We start from the raw sequence: 22857 nt of genomic DNA, 5'->3' as shown, positions 1-22857 counted from the left end.
TTGCCATGCCAACAGAGTCAATAAAGCAGTACAGCAAGAAGGTATGCAATTAGACATGACAGCAAAATTAATAAAATCAGCACTTGGTGTTACTGGAGAATATAGAACCAATGGTATTGAAATGGCTAAGAAAGAAGCAGAGGAACTGGTTGCAGCTATAGAAAATGATGCCGATTTAACAGAATCCAGAAGAGCATGTTCACTGTTATTCGTAACATGAAGAACGTGACAACAAAGAAATATGATCTCAACAGACGATGCAGAAATTTCGCAGGTGTTCTGGGACATCCTAATATGCTGTTAGGAGACAAAAATTTGCAGCATCTTGGCAACGAAATAGAACTTTGGTATGCTATGCTTCCACAAACTGCCAACACATGTTTAGGAGTACTTCAGTACATCTTCAAAAAGAACTTCTGAGATGTTTTCCCAAATGTTACGATTATGTTAAGAATATCTTTTTGCATGTCAGTGTCTGCAGCCTATGCAAAATGTGAAGATCATTAAAAGATCATAAAAACTATCTAAAATCTTCAATAAGCAACGAGGAGCTAAGAGGTCTTGACACAATATCAGTGGAAAGGCAGATTGTGCATTTGCTTGACACGGAGAAATTGGTGAAGTTCTTCACAGCTCAAAAAGGTAGGATGGTGGAAAATAAGTGAGTAACTGTTTAAAATTATGTTTGTACAATGTGATAGACTTTCCTCATTTTAGTTATCATTACAAAGAATCTATTAAATTAATGCTTACTCTTGCATGATTATAACAGTGCATGTAAAAGATATTACTGCCTGGTCAGCTGAGGTTCACTCGGAACTATTTTGAACTTTTACTAATGTGTGTTAAATAGCAATTAAGGATCATGAAAACAAAATTTAATAATGAATATAAATGAAGTTTATTTCTATGACAGCTCTCACCAGCTGCTTGTCTAGGTTGTACAAAAATAACTTAATCATGAAACCTAGTGCTGAACCAGCCACCTTTTGCTTCTCAAAAAATGAAAATTAAAATGAAATGCTCAGTCATTACTGCCATTTCAATATCTTTAGTAATCTTAGTTCCCCCAATTTATATGAAATATCAAGCTGTTCCAACCCACCCACTACTATGGCTCAGTCTGGTTAAATGGAAAAGAAAGAAAAGAGAAAGCACACATTCTAATATGTATGGGAATTGGATACACATCCAGATCTACTTCTCCTTCTTCTCTGACTACCTTCTCCTCCTTACCCCCTCTCTCTGTTCATCACTTCTCTCTCCCTCTGTCCATTACCTCCTCCCCTCTCTCCATCTTCTCCTACGCTCCTGTCTGTCCATCTCTCGCTTTCCACTTTCTACTCCCCCCCCCCCCCCCCCCCCACACACACACACACACACACACACACACACACACACACACACACACACACACACAGAGAGAGAGAGAGAGAGAGAGAGAGAGAGAGAGAGAGAGAGAGAGAGAGAGAGAGAGAGAGAGACTGTATAAATATATAGCCTATGCCCGACCAAATGTTCATTAGAGTACTGTATAAAAACTTACAGTAAATCGATCAAGAAATTTTCAAGATTTTTGGTTATAACATTTCCCTTTCATAAATTAAATACATGTTTATATATTGCATATATTACAAAAGACATGTATAAAAACGTGCATGTGTGAACACAATGCTGTGACATAATTTCAAAGCACTCAGTGAGGAACTGTCAGAGAGATACGATTTTGTACCAACATACATTTATATTTTTATTTCTATAGAAGATTGTACATACTTTTTTTTAAATATATTACTGAATCGCCATATACATGCTTGCTGTTAAATTTTGCAGTTGAAGAAAAGCTCTGTATCACACATTAGGATTACGGACTTATTTTTCAAGAATGCAACAACTACTTCATAACATAATGTGGCACAGAGGGGACTTTTCCAAATGTGAAAACTGTTTTGACTGATGCAAGAACTTGCTTTATGAAACAATTGTAAAAAAATATTTAGTAATTTACTATACCAGACACAACTAAATCAATTCAGAATTTGTTAAGTATTACTGTAATGTCTAATAAATTGTTAAATTCCTGTTTCTTCCAGCCCTACTTTGTGTTGGTTTTAGGTACAGGTTCATTCATTTATCCATATATTTTTGGTTCTTGTTTGCCTTGTTTTAGTGCATATTTTAATGCATAAATGCACACCTTTAATGCAGTAAACCCAACTGGCAATCTAGCCGGGGCAGCAGCACCATTGTATCTACATCCAAGATGGGGGCTGGGGAACAGAGATATTATGTACGGGTCAACTCACCTAGGCCTTCTTACTCTGCCATCAATCCTTTTATTGAAATTTTGTGTGAACATTCACACATGTCCCCAATAAACATTGGGGAAGTTTAACATTTGTCAAAGCAATACTAGTTGAGAAATAGTCACTTGTTCGACTAAATACGTGACTTTGCGCAGAGTTAGCATGAATTTCTGGTGGGCGTCTTGTACAACTCTATGTTTTCTCTTAACAGTAATAATAAAAATAATATTACAATATTATTCAGCCAGAAAATTTTGGACAAAATCACTATTTTTTTTTTTTAAAAAAAAAAAAGAAACTTGGCATGTAGTAACACTACAATAGAATGTTCTCAAAATAAAGTTTCATTAATGTACCTCTTTCCAGTACTGAACAAATGAAGGGCAAATTTGAAGATTTTACAACTGGACTCATTACGAAGACTACGATTTTAAACGGCAAAAAGTTTATTTGATAATCCAAAATGGGCTAACAACGTGAGGCAATTTGAATCAAAGTTGGGCATGAAAACTGCAGCATGAAAAAAACCACAGAAGTTGCTACAGATTCTTATATCTCATAGCTTAAACATATGCTCAACATTAAACTTAATACATGATTGGTCAGTAGCAGAAGGATGTGGAATGCAAAATTTCATTTACCTACTATTTTTCAATAACCTATGAATTAACAGAAAAGAAGCTTCAAAAGCAGTTTCATTTGAAACAACATGTTTAAATACACACACACACACACACACACACACACACACACACACACACACACACCTCCACCCAGACACTAGATTTAATTTTAAACATAAGCTGACAGTGCTACATAAATTGAAGCAAACTAGCCAGAAAAATCGCAACGCAAATGAAGTTTTAACTTTGCCTTCTGACGGCTTGTTGATTAACGGCATGATAAATAGGGAAAAGTTGGACAAAACAACTTAGTAATGTAACGTTTCTCAGTAAAAACATCATTCACACACTGCCCCGAAAATTTCTACAAAATTGGTTCAACCTTGATTTTTTTCATAAAAATTAGAAAAATCTATTTTCCATAATTGACTTCAAGCAAAACACATTCGGAAAGAGCATGTGTTGAAGCATTCACAAAATGATGTTCAATTTCCCAACATTTAGTAACAAAACCTGAAAATGACTGACAAATTTGAAGGAATGCACCAGGGCAACAGGCTGTCGTCCATATTTAGTTGCATGTGGTTTTTACTTTTAAATTGACAAGTAATATCCCACTATACTGCAGTTGCCCAACATGACTTTGTGACTACTGGTTCATTGGAATAGGGATCACTCCCAATTGTTGTGCGCTCCCAGCTATAGGAGGGGGATTTTTCATTCACTTTCCCAAGCCTGCAATTTGACTTCATAATTTAGGTTCCAAAGCCTGGTCTGCTCACAAAGGCATTTGCTGAATGCCTTACCTCCTATTCTGAATAGGCACAGCAAAAAGACTGTGACAAATAAAGCTTTTGGGCATTAAGCCCTTTGTCAACAATAGGCTTCTCTCCTTTGCCACCACTTCCCATCCCCCACCCTATCTCTACCCTGCCCTCCATGTAACCTGCAGCACTTCATTGTCTGCCATTGCCACCATACTGTCCCTGCCCCTCCCCATCCCAGCTTCCTCCCTACCCCCACCCAGCTGCCACTCCCATCATGCACTGGTGCAGCAAGTTGCAGTGAGGTTTCATTTGGCTGAGACTGCAGTCGTGTGTGTGTGAGTTGCATTTGTGCACACGTGTGTGTGGTTGACGAAGACATTAATGGCTGAAAGTTTTATTTGTGACAGTCATTCTGTTGTGCCTATCTGCAACTCAACATCTCCCCTATATGGTAACAACTTCTCTTTTCATAATACTGTTACATTCCATCCTGGATTTTCCATTGTTTTATTTTCACTTCCTGTTCTCAAATCTGTTGGAGAATCTCCCATAAACGGCAAGCAAACAGTAATGTAATAATACTTTCTGACTGCCACCTATGAGAGATACTCCAACAGATTTGAGAATTGGAGAAAAGGTACTTAGCAAATAACTTGTAATCAGACAGGTACCGCAACACGGCTTTAGATCCTAAATTAAGAAACGAAATGACAGGCTTGGGTACCTAGATGAAGGAAGCCATCTGTGCCTAGTATTGCACAGTTATCAATTGATGTGGTGTCTATGGCGATGGGGTTTCTGGTTCATGTTTTGGAATTGGTAGAGACAAAGTCACCATGGATCAAAACAATATAGTGATATATTACTTGTGAATTAAAAAACAGAAATCACATGCAATGAAACATGGGCAAGGGGTTGCTGCAATGTAGCCCGTTTTGTTTTAGGGCACAAAAACTGCTAGGGTCATATGCACCCAAGACAGAACTATAGAACACAAAGACAAAGAGAGGAGTTAAAAATGACTACATGTTAATACAAATCTGCCAAAGAGAAGACAGCTAAAAACTGGGACGTAGAGAGAAGTCTATAGAGAAATGGAGGTCATGAACTAAAAATTAAATGTCCTTCGCCATATTGCTAAGACAGATAAAAAGTAAAATGCGATTGACAGCCCACTTGTCGTTCACTAAAACAACTGATAATTCAGAAGGCAAACACAACAGGTATGTAAGCAGTTAAAAAAAGGGGCATTCCATCAGGAAATGGTGGGCCATCAGAGGTTGAGTGCAGTGAGTACTAAGTGGTGGGGGAGCACCACTTAACAATTGGTGATGACTAAAAAGACAGTGTCCAATATGCAAGCTCGCTCAAATGATATCCTCATGGCGAAAGGGCAGAGAGAAGGTTGTCTAAGCTGCCAGGAGGTGCTTAATAACCCGAATAACACGAAGCTCATTCCCATGAAGGAAGGACCAGTGGTGATGCCAAAGTGACGTCATCGGCTGACAGATGGAAACAAGCAGATCATCGGAGGGAATGTAAGAACAAGTGGGCTGAGTGTCAGCAGTCTCGTTTCCTGGCAAACTGACACGACCAGGAAATCACAAACATCACAGTGGCTCCATCAACAGTGAGCAAGTGACAGATTTTCTGGATCTGTTGCACTAAGGGATGGACGGTGTGAAGCACACAGAGGCTTTGAAGGGCTCTGAGAGATTCAGAGCAGATAACGCAATTGGACAGTCTGTGTTGCCAAATGTACTGCATGGCCTGATACAGCATGAAAAGCTCTGCAGTACACAGTAGCGTTCCAGAAGCCAATACTGAAAACTGTTGGTACCAATGACGAAGGCACATCAAACATCACGGTCAGTCCAAAAACCATCAGTGTACACAAAGGTACTATCGTGAAGTTCCATGGGAAGGTCACGAAACATACGGTGATAGACCGAAGCTCGAGTAGTGGCCTTAGGAAGAGAATGAAGGCCAATGTCAATACGAACCACTGCATGAAACCAAGGTGGTGAAGGGTTTACGCCCACAGAGAAAGATGCAGGTAGTGTGAAGTTAAGTTGCCGTAGCAAGAGCTGAACGTGAACCCCAGGACATAACAGAGAAGAGGGATGTGCCCCAAAGTGGGGATCAGAGTCATCGAATAAGGAGGCATAGGATGGGTGGCCATGCATGGCAGACAGAAGGCATGCATATCTGCTGAGGAGAAAGTTACAGTGGTAGGACAGCGGTAGTTCAGCAGCTTCTGCATACAGACTCTACTGGGCTAGTGTAAAAGGCGCCAGTGGCCGAACGGATGCCATGGTGGTGAATAGTACTGAGAAGGAGTAAGAGGGATGGATGTGCACATGCAGAAACAAAAGACCCATAGTCGAGTTTCGAACTAACAAAGGACCAGTACAAATGGAGGAGAGTGGTTCAAACTGGTCCCCAGGAAGTATCACAGAGGACATGTAGGACATTGAGGAACCACATACATCAGGCCACCACATATGACAAGTGAGAGGACCAAGAAAGTTACCTATTGAGCATGAGCCCCAGGAATTTCGTAGTTTCAACAAACAGAAGAGCAACAGGTCCAAGATGTAAGTGGAAGAAACCAATTGCACCACCATAAATTCATACAAATGGTTTTGTCAGTGGAAAAATGAAAGCCACCACCGATGCTCTACGAGTAAAGATGATCAAAACAACACTGAGGACACCGCTCAATGAGACAGGTATATGGCCAACTGCAGTAGATGGCAAAATTCTCAACAAAACAGCAGTCGGAGACGCCTGTAGGGAGACAGGCCATTTATAGGGTTAATGGCGTAGCAAAGACGACAACGCTTAGGACAGAATCCTGCAGCACATCGTTTTAATGGATGAAAGTGTCCGACAAGGCAGAACCCACGCATACCTTGAAAACTCTTAAAAATTCCTGAAGGAATCGAGGCACGCAGTCACGGAAGCCCCACATGCAGAAAGTACGGAGGATACCAGTCCTCCAGCAGGTGTCATAAGCTTTTTCCAAACTGAAGAACATGGCCACAGTCTGGGATTTCCACAGAAAATCACTCTTAACATGGGTGGACAAAGTGAAGAGGTGGTCAACTGCAGAATGGCGCACACTGTGCAGTGGTTAGTAAATTGTGAGAGTCAAGCCACCATGTTAACCTGGCATGAATCACATGGTCCATCCCTTTGCAAACACAGCTGGTGAGAGGAATGGGGTGATAGCTAGGAGGAAGATGTTTGTGCTTACCAGGCTTATGTATAAGTATGATAGTAGCTTCACACCAGCATCTGGGAAATGCACCCTCTGCCCCGATGTGGTTGTACGTACGAAGGAGTGCTGGCCCACAAGAGAAAGGTGTTGCAACACTGAATGTTAACATCATCTGGCCCTGTTGTGGATGATCAGGATGAAGTGAGAGTGTGATCTAGCTCCCTCATAGTAAAGGTGGCATTGTAGCACTCATTATTCTGGGAAGAAAAGGGTATCACTCGAGCCTCCTCCGCTCATTTCAAATGGAGAAAGGCAGGGCGATAGTGGAAGGATCTCAAAATCTTCACAAAATGGTGACCCAAGGTGTTGGAGATAGAAATAGGGTCCACTATGACATTATCTGCTACTGTTAGGCCAAAAATTGGGGAATGGACCTTGGTCCTGGAGAGCTGTTACAGATTGGCCCACATGACAGAAGAGGGAGTGGAACTGTTAAAAGAACTAACTAGTAAAGGAAATCCAGCTACCTTTTTTGCTGTCCTGAAGAATGCGACAATAATGTGCACACATCCGTTTATAATGAATGCAATTTACCATTTTGACAGTTACAAACATGGAGAGCACATCTTTGCGTGCGAACGATGTCTTAGCATGCCTCAGTCCACCAAGGGACTGGGACACGGCACAGTAAGGAAGAAGTGCAAGGAATGGAATGTCCTGCAATGGTAAGGATAACATTTGCAAGATATTCCACCTCGTCATCGTATTCATTTACTTTGTCAGACCAGAGTATAACACTGGCAAATCCACATCGGGAACATAAAAAATTATTGATTTCCGCTTTGGGTGGTTTTTATGGCAGTTTCATATATAATGCCAATAGGAAATAAACTCACAAACCTAAAACCTGGACTCAAAACCCATAAACCCTGATGTTCCCATGTACATTGACAGCCAAGTCTTTTCCATGGTCTGTCCTTCAATGGCCGGTAATTTGCACAGTTAATATTGACATTCACCATAAGAACTAGTTAGGTATTCTTTTTATGTAATTCATTTTTAGTGTCATTCCGTATACAGTACTCATTTTCTTCTACTTCACACAGTGTTGTACCACATTTTCACTGTTTTATAGTCGATTTTAAGTCACTTGCTACATATCACACTACGAGCTACAATGATTAACTCAATTTATGAAGAATTATTCTCTTATACTGTAGGGTTAAAATGCCTGAAGCAGAACAATAGACTCAACAATTGCTACAAAGCTTTAATCTGATATATTTCAGATAAAAATCTCAAAAGAAAACTACAAACATTTTCTATTTCTGAATAAATACAGGGCGAGACAGGGGGAAAGATACATGTTTTGAGGGCACATAGCATTAGTGATTCTGAACAAAGAACTTCATATGGATGTATGCCGTATTCTAAATGGTTTCCGAGATAGAATACATTTAATATCACTTTTGTACGTTTTTCTTGAATAACTCGAAAACAGCACCCTCCAGCAAAAACGTGTCACATACAAAATTAAACTATATCAAATTTCCTACAAGAAGGACCTGTTCATTTTTTTTCTCTACAACTAATAGTATGTGCAAAGAGAGTGCGAGAATGTTGAAAAACTCACACGGCGTGCATTAGCTGTAGCTCATGTAGTTTTTGTATGCCAATTTCACGTAGCATATTGAGGTAGCAAGTTGAAACAAACAGATTGATACGGGACACTTGTGGTCTATCAAGTTGGGAAACTACCTCAAATTGCCCTACAAAAACAAACTACCTAAGCTACAGCACATGTGCATCAAACGAGTTTTTCAACAATTTCACACTCTCTTCACATAAACCATTAGTTCTAGAGAAAAAAAAATTAATAGGACCTTTTTTTGTTGGAAATCTAATACAGTTTAATTTTTTACTGAGAAAAGTTTTTGCTGGAGGGTGCTGTTTTCGAGTTATTCAAGAAAAACATACAAAAGTGATATTAAATGTGATTATCTTGGAAACCATTCGGAATAGCGCAAACGACCATATGAAGTTTTTTGTTCAGAATCACTAATACAATCACCCCTCAAAGATGTGTACCTTTCCTCCTGAGTCACCCTGTATAATAAAAGCACGTCAACAGCAATATTAGTAGGCTACCCATAATTTAATGAACTAGGGAAAAAGTTATTGTTACCAGATTTGAATGCAGTCACTGGTGTGCTGACTATATTCTTCTCAGTTTTTATGAAACTATTCAGTTTCGAATCTTTCTCTGCTGCTGCAATTTCTGCTAATTCAGTCTGCAACAAGGAAAACAAAATGAGGTATAACCAAAACTCCAGAGGAGGATGGTTTTAAATGTCGCTACTGACATTTTATGCGATTTTGTACATCTTTCTTACACAGGCTAATTCAGGCCAGACCAAAGTTCAAAATGCAGTACACATGTAGCCAATATGTCTACATTGCTGAATTTTATTATAGCCCCCTCCAAGTATCCTGATCAGCAATTCTTTGTAACCACACAATTCCAACCAGGCACAATGGAGTCACACCGCCTGCAGCTTCCGAAAGCCACTGAAGGATATGTGGCAGAGGGCGGGGAGTAGGGCCCAGATATCTAACTGGGTTAAGATTTGCGGGAATCTAAGACTAAAGAATTTCTGATGTAACAACAGTGTTCTTCTAGCCATTTACAAATACTTCTATAGTCGAGACAATGAAGGAAGGTTCCCCGACAACTCAGAAACGACTGTGGGCGAAAACAGTAGCCATCTACAGAGTTATGACAACACTGAGATATTGCCAATGACACGTTTACAAAATCGCTTTACGTTATTGATTGAGGCAGACCCATAAAGATGTTACGCTCGGCCCACTGCAATTGTGAAGGATCAATTTACGCCAACTGAACAATAGCAAAGTAACAAGGTAAATTATCTGGCCAATCAGTTTCATTTGCCTTCAGAGAAGCAATAATTGAGAACCAATAACCAGGATCTCTGAGAAGGAATGCATCACCAGATCAGTCAAAAATGCCTTCCTGATGATTTAATGGTTCCAGTGAATTCCATAAAAACATTCCTCATACAACAAAACTGCCCTCGCTGCCTTGTGCTGTGCTAACAATGATTGCAGAACATGGTTTCTTTTAAATTTATTGCATAAAAAGCATAATTAATCATACAAACAAGAAATCAGAACATGTGACTTATAAGAGGAGGTTACCTACTGCCAACCAGCATTATGTCCAATTTTTTTTACGTCCAGCAATTTGAAGCATTTCTATTTGAGGAACAGTCATTACAAGGGTCTGACAACTAATGATAAAATTTTCTGAAGGCTTGGGTAAATGGCTTCTTTTACTCATGACACTCATGATAGCAGAGAGCACAATGCATTTCTTGTAGTATGACAGCAATGAAGTAAACTACGCCACCAGTGAAGATCACCTGGCATACATCACGCACTGCACATTGTAGATGTTGCATATGAGGTGGGGTCATAATAATATGACTTAACAACATACACCCTGACAAGTTGAAATTCTTATCAAAGTAAACTGCCAACTATGCAACTAAACGAAGAAACTGAATATATGTAAAAGCAGACATAATAGGGAGTTATAAAGCTTTTACAGTAGGGTGGAAGAGAGGGGAGACAGGAAGGGATGGGGAGCGAGTGGCATCAAAGAAACACAAACACGTGCAATTCCACACAGGGGGGGGGGGGGGGGGGGGGAGGGTTAAAAAGAGGGGGGGCAAGGAGAGAGGGAGAGTGTACTGAAGTATGCAAAAAGGAGAGAATAGCATACTATTGTGTTCCAGAATTTTACCTCTTCTTTTTTCTTCTGCTTTTCATATTCTTTCAGTTTCCTGCTGTATTCATTTTTCTTTGTTATTATGTATTCCAAAATTGCTTCCTTATCAAACAAATACCCATCTGGCCTGAAAATGAAAAAAAAACTTAATTGTTTTCAATACAAAATTAAATCAAGAAAACTAATAAATAAAATAGGATTGCTGGCAAGTACAAACCATGTTTACTGCTGATGACAGACATACATAAAAGTAAGAAGAAGACACATGTATATCTCTCACCCAGGTGCCTGAGTGTCCAGTTCTATTCCCCAAATGCTCTCCTTAGAAAAAGGTTATAGCTTTTTTTTTCTTGTGTCTTTTCCCTTTAAATCTAAATACTAACTCCTGAACCTTGATACATTCTATTGCTATTAGTTAACTTTTTGTCAGTTTGAAATCTTTTTGTTAGAAACAAGGTGAGGAGATGACCCCCAGGATGCCTAATATGGGCAGCTTAGCCTTATCAGCCATCGACCTCACTGGTGTGCTGCTCAGCTTGAGATTGATAGCTTTCTTGCAACCCTCCCCCCCTCCACCCCCTTTTTAGGGGTTCGAGTCATCCGTACAATGCTGGCTGTTACAACAGCTCTGCTTTTTGTAATGTGGAACGTTCCACCATCACACCAAACAGTGCTTTCTGAAACGTGTACAGAAGTTACAGTAGAAGTACTGATGGCACTGCCTAATATTGACTGATCATATTAGAAAACTGATCACTAATTGAGTTTCCCGAGGAGGTACTAGTAGCTCATTGAATGCTACGTGTGTATAAGCTCTCTCATAGTACATACATGTGTATAAGCTCTCTCATAGTACACTGCATTTTCTTTACAAGCCCTTTTGGCTGATACATTTGCAAGCACATTGCCATGGATTCCAGATTAAGATATCTCTTTATCTCTTTGATCTGCTTTTAGAGAGAGATACTTGTGTCTTGGATAATCTTCTCTGCCAAGTACTTTCCCAAGATGGCCTTCAGGGCACTAAGATACCTAGAACATACAAGAAAATTCACTACATCTCCCTTGCTTCAGAACAGTGAGGTTTGTGAACTACCCAATAGAAATCACATAGGTGTTTTTAAGAATTTAGAAAAGTCATACAGTTATTTATTTTTAACTAATATTAAGGCACTACATAACATCTTTCTGTCAATCTACATGAATTGCATACAAATTTCACACATCATCATATTGTTTTTTAGTGTGGAAAATTTTGAAGTAAGGTTTCAGGCAGAGTGAAACACCACACTGTTCACATTTGTACCGTGTCTCTTTGCGAGAAGCTTTGCCATTCTCTTTCTTGTTCCTGGCACTGCAAACATGACACACAAGTGCAGCATATTTCTTTGTAGTTGGAGGTATGTGCTGCAAAAAATGTCTCTTTGTTAGCCAAACTACAGTTCCTTCATTCCTTAGTATGACTTCAACTGTATCATCTTTCAACAAGCTGAGCTGCAAGCACTGTTATGAGGTCCGTTATTGTAAGTTTCTTGCTGTGCATTGTATACCCAAAAAGCATTTGATACTCCCATCAGCAGCACAGTTCTGTGCTGGAATGGATTGTACTGCAGGTGCTGGTCTCCGATATACACCCCAATTTTATTCAGTTTGTAATCCAGTACCTGAAGTGGTTTCATTACTACAGACCCATTTTTCTTAGTATGCATACAAAATTTGGCCTGATGCCTTGTAGACAATGTATACACGTCCCTCTTATCCTTCCACTTCATTGCTAATACATGTCATTACGCCGGAAAGACATTTCGCCCTTTCTCAGCTTATTAGATACTAAATCTTTATGTAATCCTTTCCTATATTTGTCCACAGTACCAACAGTTCCAGTACCTTTGAAAGCCACTTGTTGTAAAAGCTCTGGACTGCAATAAAATCGGTCTAAATACACAGTATGACCTTTATTCAGCAAGCTGCTGTGAGACAACAATAGCAATGCAACAGTGGACGAACAATTGTCAACAATATGCTTACCAGCATAAACTCCAAAGTTTACAACATAGCCATTACTGGCTTCAGCAACAGCATAAATCTTCAGTCCATACTTACAAGGCTTATTTTGCATGTAAACACGGAAGATCACACGACCTCGAAATGGGCATATGCCTTCATCAATTGTCAGTTTTTCTGAGGGATGATGTGCCCAGATACATCGCTCCTTCAAATTCTTATAATAAGGTAAAACTTTATAAAGTGGGTGAAATCCATCTTCACCTGATTTTTTCTGTTTAGAATTGTCAACAAGATGTAAGCATGACAGTATCCGAGTAATACGCAAATGACTCATAACTTGGGGGCAGAAGTTACAACAAAGAACAGGATTAGAGCTCCAGAGCTCCACAATTTTTGGCCTTCTTGAAATACACATGTGGAAAAGCATACCCAAGAAATGCCTCATCTCACTTGTAGTTACTGGCTTCCAGGAGCTCAAAACTGAATTAGGCTTCATGTTATTTCCTCTTCTTTTCTTCTGGATTGTCTGTAATGCATACAAATTTGTCTGTGCCTCGAGTTCTTTTACGTCAGTAAAGAACACTTTACTGCAATTCAGTACAGAGCTTCAATCATCAATATTCACTAGAACCTGCCTGGGTGTAGTGTTGACAGGCATAGGTTGGTACGTGTCAAATTCAGTCCAGTCAACATCTTTTGGATGTGGCGCTGCCGCTCGATTTGAAGTAACACCTTCAACAACATTCTTGTCTGCATCTCTCTAAAAGGAATATCACATTATATGTAACTACATATATCTCTTACAGAAGACATGTTCAGAAGAAATGTCTATACTGCACAATTACGAGCAGTGATATCCCGTTGAAAATTCGGGAATACGTACCTTCAAACACACCATTGTATTCAGAATTGCCAGAATCACTCTCTACATTTTCCAGAGTCCCGCTGTCATTAATCTAATCCGTGATTTCTGTGTCTGATAAACCTTGTCAAGACATGATTACAAACATGAAACAACAGGACGACGTAAGGAAGACTGAGAACGCAAAGGTAAGTTTTAATATGAATTATGGCACCGTAAACAACACTGCTATGCCATCTACAGACACTTTGTGTTACAGAATATCTGTAAAACGTATATTGCTGGCCAAACCCGTAGAAATAACGTTGCAGTGTTTTGCATTGAATTAAATGTAAATTTTACGGGTCTGGTGATTTTCGCGCGATCCTAGGTCCATAAATTTTATGGGTTTGGTGCTTTTCCTGGCTGAAAGCACATATTTTCCATTTTAAATGACACTATACTTTCCCTCAGAGCTGTAGAACTTAGCAATCATTTGAATGATGAAGGTTTCATATACCAGCATTGAACTTCCCGGCACTTTAGGAACAGAAACCAGCAACAAACAGTGCATTTTGGAAAGATCATTGATGTGCAGCAACATTTACACTACATGTTTTCATGTTACAAATACATAAACATGAATTCCATCAAACACAGCACAGTAGCTCCCAAAGCACTGAAATTGATGTTGTGCTGTGCAACATGCTTTCGTAAGCCAATCATAGTTCATGTCACACAATCCGCCAGCCAATGACAGCAGGTATTCAGAGAACAGGACACATCATGCAGTCAGCCAACAGCACCTTCACTATTACATACAATACAGCTACAAGAAAAGCAAAGCTTTCACATATAATATTGGTCACCAAAAATCTTAGCTTTTTTTTCTGAGCACGTGGTTAGCAAGATTCTAAAAGCATGCTTAAATTGCAGTACTCAGATATTTGTGGTAAGTATGATTATAAATTTCACTGATGTGCACCACATGTTTTGTGGGTTACCTGGCTGAATACATATTCTATCGAGCACCTCAACTTTTCGACAGAAAAGACAATTATATGTGAAACTCCTCAAGAACGCAACTTGCACCTCTTTTACGGATAATTATGCTTTTTGCCAAAGCTGTTGTCTATGAAAGAATTTAAATAAATATGAAAAACTTATTTTGATGTTTGGAACTTTTTAGCATGTATTATCTTTTTAGATGTAGCAAACACGAATGAGCCAGCAAAATTTTAAATAATTGCAGAAGGTGGTGCACATTCTCACACAACATATAATTCATCTTGAGTAAAAGGAAATTTATTTGGACAGTAACACTTCTCAAATGACCATTTACAATATTCTCCCATGACCTGTTACATATGATGTCATGCACATCGAAAACACTTTGTTATATTGCACAGTCTTTGTCCTAAAGCCTTTGACACATTTTGTTGTCAGCTGACACTTGTGTGTGCACTGTTTGAAAACTGCACATTTTCTTTGTAACTAAAGTTTTATTTTGGTGCTATTCTCCACTTTTGTTTTACTGCTGTGATTTTATCCTGTAATAATGGGCTGAAGTAAATTTTTTTGTTAGGATATCCGTTCTTACCAGCCAAAATTACAAAAATATAACTTAAAAGTAAAACAATGAAAAATTCTACAAAAACATTTCTTGGGGTTTTCCTGGATGAAAAAAATTCCTGCCTTTTTCCTGGATTTCCTGGTTGTCCTGAGACGTATATGCCCTGACACTTCATATGATAGCTCTTTGTCTATTACAGCGATTACTCCTTCGTTACCCTCCACAGGTTGCTTCATCCCACTGGATATTTCCTTACCTTGTGAGAGAATGTCACAGCTCATTTTGTTGATTTGTTTCCTCCATTTTACCCTGTTGTTTTCAATTTGGTTATGTTAAATACTTTTAGAGTCCCCCTAATGGTGTCATTTCTCTATCTGTTGCTCTGTTATAGCCTTCTAGAGCCCTCAAAAAAACTCTTATAGGTTGCCCATTTCTTATTTTAGTATTTCTAAATGACTCAAAATTCATTTATGCAATGGAAATTAATTTGCTTTTCTTTCCATGTCTCATTGTTAATATCTGTTCAATGTCCCACGAATATATCCAAATTTTGCTACTTTGTTGTGGATGATCTTGCCTTACTCATATAAGATTTCAGACAATTAATATGATTAACATATGCATCAGTATAACAAGGATGTACGCAGGATTCAAAATTTATCACTATATTTCTTTCACAAGATTTGAAAAGTCTTTGAGCTCTTGTAATACAACCTGCCTCTATGTAGTTTTTCTGTCTCTGTCTGCAATTTTAATGTGTAAAAAGGATGTGCAAATAGTGAAAGTCCAGTTTGGAATATTAACAATACTATGAAAAGGATACATTGCTACTTACTATAAAAATGACATGCCAAGTTGCAGACAGGCACGATGAAAAGACTGTTACATATAAGCTTTTGGCCAAAGTGCTCTTCTGAAAAGAAAAACACATGGTCATTTACTCCAGACTGCAACAGGGACATGTTGAACGGAAGCAACAACCTGGTAACATCGAGAGGCTGTGATGGAGGATGAGAGAGGAGTGAAAGGTGGCAGAATAGAGCAGAAAGGAGAGAAACAGATAAGGGGGAAATACTGGTGGGTGCACCAGCAGAGAGAAGTGCACAATGAAGGTGAGGGGAGACGATAAGTGAGGAGGTGACAGGACAGATGAAATAAAGTGTGTGGAACAGTAGGTTACTATAGGTTGAGGCGTGATGTTTTTGGGAGTGCGGAAGGTGTTGTAAGGATAACTCCCTTCTGTGCTGCTCAGAAAAGCTGGTGGTGGAGGGATGATCCAGATGGCATCGGTTGTGAAGCAGTCATTGTAATCAAGCAGAACAGGCAGTTGTCCATAACACACTGGATTTCAGTGTCTGCTTCACAACCTGGGCCATCTGGATCAACCCCTCCACCACCAGCTTTTCTGAACTGTGCAGATGGGAGTTATCCTTACAACATATTCTCCACTCCTGAGATTATCCCAGCCTCAATCTACAGTATCATACTCTCCCTACACCCATTTCCACACCATCTGTTCTGTCACCTCCTCACAGTTTGTCTCCCCTTCAGCCTCATTGTGCACTGCTCTCTACCAGAGCATCCACTGGTCTTTTCACCTTCTCTGCTCCCCACCCTTATGCTCCCTGTTCCACCATCCCCCCTGCCTCCTCACTGCACAGCCTCCTGACACTGTGCCAAGCAGCCCTGTCATGCCACCTATACTCGCCGCATGCTCTTCCAGTCAGAGCTAATTCCTCTTCCTCCACCCGTACCCTGCTAACCTTACCCACCTCACTCCCGATTGTTGTTCCTGTTCGATGCATTTTTGTTGCAGTCTGGCTGGAGGGGCCGGAGCTAGTGGCTATGTGTCTGTGAGGTTTGCTTGCTTATATGAATGTGTGTGTGCTTTTCTTTTTTTGACAAAGGTTGTGGCTTAAAGCTTATATGTAACATTTTCTTCATCGAGCCTGTCTGCAACTCAATGTGTCATCTTTACAGCGAGTAGCAATCTATCCTTTTCATAATATTGTAAAAAGGAGATGCATTAGTCACAGTTCTTTTTAAGGACCCATAACACAAAAAATATCTAATCAGGAATGTTTGCAGCAGATTCGAAACTGGGAAAACATGTGTCTAATGTTTAAGTATTCATCCTTCTGCTTCATGAATATTCTTTTTTAAACTTATTCCTTTATCATAAAGTGTTAGTCTATGTTGTTGAAAACTCCACAAATATGTTTCACAATGTAGCTACTTGTCCAAATACATTTCCAGCAAAAAAACTCCAATTCACAGAGCGCAAAATCTGGAATAAGTAACAGCAGCTACAAACCAATTGTCAAGCTTCTCCCTACTCATTACTTTTACTTTACAATATCTCAGAGCTGCACACAATATTTACAACTGTTTAGTGTGTCAACTATTTTTGTACAAAGAGAATTAGGCCAGTAGATGAATGGTAGAGAAAATAATTAATGTAAAGCAATAACAAGAAAGTGATGTTAAGTGACAGCTTACGTAATAACAGGGTCTCTGCAAGGCTGCAATGTCAGGGAACAGCAATCAAAATCTTTGATAGAATCCTTTCCCACCCTCTGAGTGTTTGTTCCATAACCTGATGCCTGAGCATCTTTCTTCTTTTCATGATATGTGTAGACTGCTCCCGCAGTGCAGTTTCTTGCATGGCGTGTCATCTCTTATCGCTTAACCTGAAACAGAACCAAAGGATAGTAGCATGCCAAACCACATTTAATATAATATATGCAGACTCTTATCCACTCTTGTACAAAATTCACTGTCATTCCTTGACAGTAAAGAAAATGAGTATTTTACACACAACACCATTTCTTGCTGCCTCATATGCTGTGATTACACTGACTGTTGAACTGTCTTGGAATTCTGGTTGTGATTCAATATCATCATATGTACATGGAGACCTAACATTCCATTAAAGGTGTTATAGCAAGTGCAAAATTTCAGACCTTTGCTTCTTGTGATGACATTCTGACTTGCACTCGATGAAACAGTGGGGGTGGCAGTGAGGAGGAGGAGTAGCTGGTGGTGGTGGTGGTGGTGGTGGTGGTGGTTGTGGTTGTTTGTGTAGAAAGGAAAAAAATAACGGGTGTACTTTCTCACCTCATTAAACCTGTTTGTGCATATTCCTGTGTGCCTATGTATGACCCACATTTTTTTTTCTTTCCCAATCATGTCACCTCTATGTGACTTTATACTTTATATAAGAGTTATAAGAGAAAAATTAGAGTTCCATGAAAGATAAGGGGTGCTGCTACATGCTAGGATTTGCTAAGGACATGTTAATTTTAAGCTGCGTCTCCACTTGTGTGCACATGTCTAGGTGCACAACTCTTCCTCAATATGTGTGCAGAGAGAAACCGCACATGCTAACCATTGATCAAGCTTTGCTGCAAGCTGCTGCCACTGCTATAGTTGGTACTGTTTTGACACAATGACAAAATTGTGTGAGGAAATAAGCATAAGCACTATGTTAATGGAAAGCTTATGTATTGTAATGTATGTGTGAGTGTGATGGAAGAGGTAAAGAGGGCAAGCAGTATACTGTCTAAAAACTTTACTATTATGTCACTGAGGAATTTCGAGGTAATACGTTATGTTGTTGAGCCACTGTTAGCAAAGGAGAATACAAACTACAGAGATGTCACACCAGAGACTTCAAGATTAGCTCTAACACATCAGTTTATAGTAACCGGAGGACAATTAGCAGAGTTTGATATTTACAGCATAACTATCTAACATAGTTTCGAAGTTTACTAGGCTCTGGAGAAATCCCTGGAAAGCTATACAAAGGTAAGTTAAGTTGATGATCACTTATTATTTCTTTCTCTGGAAAATGTACTACTTAGGTGATGTTTAACAATAGAAAAAAAACATGTATACAAGAATGGTGACATACTTCTATCAAAATAGTATACTTGGTGTCAATTTGTAATTCAAAATGATCTCTTCACAGAACATGTCTTTTTTAATCTACAAATCAGATCAAATAAAATTTAAATGACAAAATATTGCCAACTGGTATTTTCCGTGACTTAGCAAAAGCATTTGATTGTGTAGTTCACAGTATTATTCAAGAGAAGCTCAAACATTATTGTTCCTGAGATCTTGTCGGCAACAGATTTTCATTGTAGCTAACTAAAAGGAAGCACAAGATGTGTACACAATGAACCTTGACAATGGGGAATAACCGATACAGGATTACCACTGAGACCGATAGGAGATCCACTCTTGTTCTTGTTATATATAAATCTTGCAGCATATATCCAACAAGCAAAAATGTTTCTAACTGCTGATGATGCAAATATTATAGCCTAATCAAGCCTAATGGAGCAACTTCAACAGATCGAAATGGAAATAATATTTTCATGAAAATTTGTAACTGGATTTAGACTGCACAAGGCCTGAGCACACCATCAGAAATAAAGCAAGAAAGTAAATCTATAAATGAAAAGGAATGTTCTAAATTCATAGGTGCTTATACTGATAAGAACTTTAACTGGAAATCAGACATTACAAGATCTGATTAAATGTCTTCGCTCTGTCACTTTTAGATTTGGGGTATCAGACTTTTGAGATAAAAATTCAAAATGATGACTTACAGTAATCATTTTCATTTACTAATAAAGTATGGCATCAGTTTCTGGTGTAATTCATTCCTGGGGAAGAAAGTGAATGTGTAATAACATTGATAGAAAGCTGTATCCCTTCCAGAATCTTCTGTGTGTTTCTACTACCCACAACAAGAAGTGAAGAGGATCTGTGTATCTGTCAGAATGCCTAGTACACTAATACTGCATCCATTCACAGTTAAGCACAGAAGGTGAAGAAATCATGCTAACCAAGTATGTCACCTATGGTATCATATACAGCTGATGCAGCAAACAGGGATGTGTGAACTCAAGAGGACAGCAGGCAATCAAGAAAAAACATATTCAGAATCTTTCCATGGGAATTGCAGGGAAATGAATGTCATGAGAGAAATACTATATAAACAACATAACCTCCCAGTGGATGAAGGAACCTGTGGAAAGGGATGGCTACTGATCTGTCATACACAGTACTGATAGCACAACACCAAGAATGTGTAACCCAGAACATACCTATACGTCATCAAAAGCCACATGGTTGGAACAAAAAGAAACAGCAACTAGCCAGCCTAAGTTTGATTAGTGTGTACTAATAAGAGACTGAAGAGGTAGGAACTGTTATGTTGAATTATCCAGCCCACATAGTAATTAGGCTTACTGGACGCCAAAATTCCTTGCAGACAGTCAAGTGTGTAACAGTTTTGTTCACATGGAAAATATCAAGTAATGGCATATATTGAATGTTTTACAAGAATAGCTGCAGATGATTTGGAGAAATGAGAGTAGATGCAAAATAAGATAAGAGATTAACTGGAGGTTGGCAGTTATGCATATGTTTCCCATAATTTGGGATAATAAGGTGCTACACTGGAAGAGATTTCCTCCTATAAGACAGAGCTGCCCTAAAACACTTGTATGTCCACAAATTAATTTGGAAGAAATGACACAGGGTTATACTGAAAGCAGAGGCAGTGCCATAGAAATCTCACACATGGAAAAAAGTATGTTAGTAACCACATAGTATGACCTACCTCTGTACTCCGCATGCCGCTATGAAATGCATGGCAGAGTGTACATCCAAATGAGCCATTTATTAGGGTTTCTTTTCATTCAATTCAAATATAGTGTATGGGAAGAATGTTTCCCCAAACACCTCTGTGTGAGCTGTAACTAGTCTTAATCTTGTCTTCACTATCCGTGTGGAAACAGTATATATGGGATTGTACTATATTACTACAGTCCACACTTAAAGTTTGTTCTTGAAACTTTGCAAGCAGGCTTTCACACGATTGTTTGCATCTTTAAGTGTCTGCCAGTTCAGTTTTTTCAGCACCTCTATGACACTTTCCCATGGGCCAACAAACCTGTGAACAGTGGTGCTGCCCTTCTCTGTATATGTTCAGTATCACTTGTCAGTCATGCTAAAGGTCCCACATATACAAGCACTATTCTAAAATGTGTAACGTAAGTGTTTTATAAGCAGTCTCCCATGCAGACTGTGTGTATTTCCGTAGTATTCCACCAATGAGGCAAAGTCTGCCACTTGGTTGACCCTACAGCCAGGGCTACATGATCATTCCATTTCAAATTCCTATACCCAGGTATTTGTACTAGCTGCTGCTTAATATCATATTAAAATACCCTACTCGTGACTCCTGGGTGGCATTAAGGAAGCAGCAACACTGGCTGCTAGTTAAGCCTCATGATCGTCTAGCAAAACCAATCACTATGGCTTCTAAAAACAACAACAGTTCTCTTAAGGTCCAAAGATCTACATATTTTGTAGCCAGTCCTAGAACGTTACAGGTTAACATAAAGAGTATTTAGTAGTAGATTTAAAGTACAGAAAATACACTCCTGGAAATGGAAAAAAAGAACACATTGACACCGGTGTGTCAGACCCACCTTACTTGCTCCGGACACTGCGAGAGGGCTGTACAAGCAATGATCTCACGCACGGCACAGCGGACACACCAAGAACCGCGGTGTTGGCCGTCGAATGGCGCTAGCTGCGCAGCATTTGTGCACCGCTGCCGTCAGTGTCAGCCAGTTTGCCGTGGCATACGAAGTTCCATAGCAGTCTTTAACACTGATAGCATGCCGCGACAGCGTGGACGTGAACCGTATGTGCAGTTGACGGACTTTGAGCGAGGGTGTATAGTGGGCATGCGGGAGGCCGGGTGGGCGTACCGCCAAATTGCTCAACACGTGGGGCGTGAGGTCTCCACAGTACATCAATGTTGTCGCCAGTGGTCGGCGGAAGGTGCACGTGCCCGTCGACCTGGGACCGGACCGCAGCGACGCACGGATGCACGCCAAGACCGTAGGATCCTACGCAGTGCCGTAGGGGACCGCACCGCCACTTCCCAGCAAATTAGGGACACTGTTGCTCCTGGGGTATCGGCGAGGACCATTCGCAACCGTCTCCATGAAGCTGGGCTACGGTCCCGCACACCGTTAGGCCGTCTTCCACTCACGCCCCAACATCGTGCAGCCCGCCTCCAGTGGTGTCGCGACAGGCGTGAATGGAGGGACGAATGGAGACGTGTCGTCTTCACCGATGAGAGTCGCTTCTGCCTTGGTGCCAATGATGGTCGTATGCGTGTTTGGCGCCGTGCAGGTGAGCGCCACAATCAGGACTGCATACGACCGAGACACACAGGGCCAACAGCCGGCATCATGGTGTGGGGAGCGATCTCCTACACTGGCCGTACACCTCTGGTGATCGTCGAGGGGACACCGAATAGTGCACGGTACACCCAAACCGTCATCGATCCCATCGTTCTACCATTCCTAGACCGGCAAGGGAACTTGCTGTTCCAACAGGACAATGCACGTCCGCATGTATCCCGTGCCACCCAACGTGCTCTAGAAGGTGTAAGTCAACTACCCTGGCCAGCAAGATCTCTGGATCTGTCCCCCATTGAGCATGTTTGGGACTGGATGAAGTGTCGTCTCACGCGGCCTGCACGTCCAGCACGAACGCAGGTCCAACTGAGGCGCCAGGTGGAAATGGCATGGCAAGCCGTTCCACAGGACTACATCCAGCATCTCTACGATCGTCTCCATGGGAGAATAGGAGCCTGCATTGCTGCAAAAGGT

At 40.1% G+C, this 22857-nt stretch overlaps 1 protein-coding gene across 1 annotated transcript in view; it reads right to left on the bottom strand.

Moving 5' to 3' along the window:
• Window positions 1–22857, bottom strand: part of LOC126267121 (nitric oxide synthase-interacting protein homolog) — a 49221-nt gene that overhangs the window by 14579 nt on the left and 11785 nt on the right. The window contains exons 2-4 of the mRNA XM_049972036.1: window positions 17651–17841; window positions 10746–10857; window positions 9105–9210 (exon numbers count right to left, since the gene is read on the bottom strand). Coding sequence (XP_049827993.1) covers window positions 9105–9210; window positions 10746–10857; window positions 17651–17826 — 394 coding nt within the window. The 5' untranslated portion in view covers window positions 17827–17841. The remainder of the gene's footprint in view (window positions 1–9104; window positions 9211–10745; window positions 10858–17650; window positions 17842–22857) is intronic.

Source organism: Schistocerca gregaria, chromosome 4 (genome assembly GCF_023897955.1).
Source record: "Schistocerca gregaria isolate iqSchGreg1 chromosome 4, iqSchGreg1.2, whole genome shotgun sequence".
Lineage (NCBI taxonomy): Eukaryota > Metazoa > Arthropoda > Insecta > Orthoptera > Acrididae > Schistocerca > Schistocerca gregaria.
This window is presented reverse-complemented; position numbering and strand designations above follow the sequence as displayed.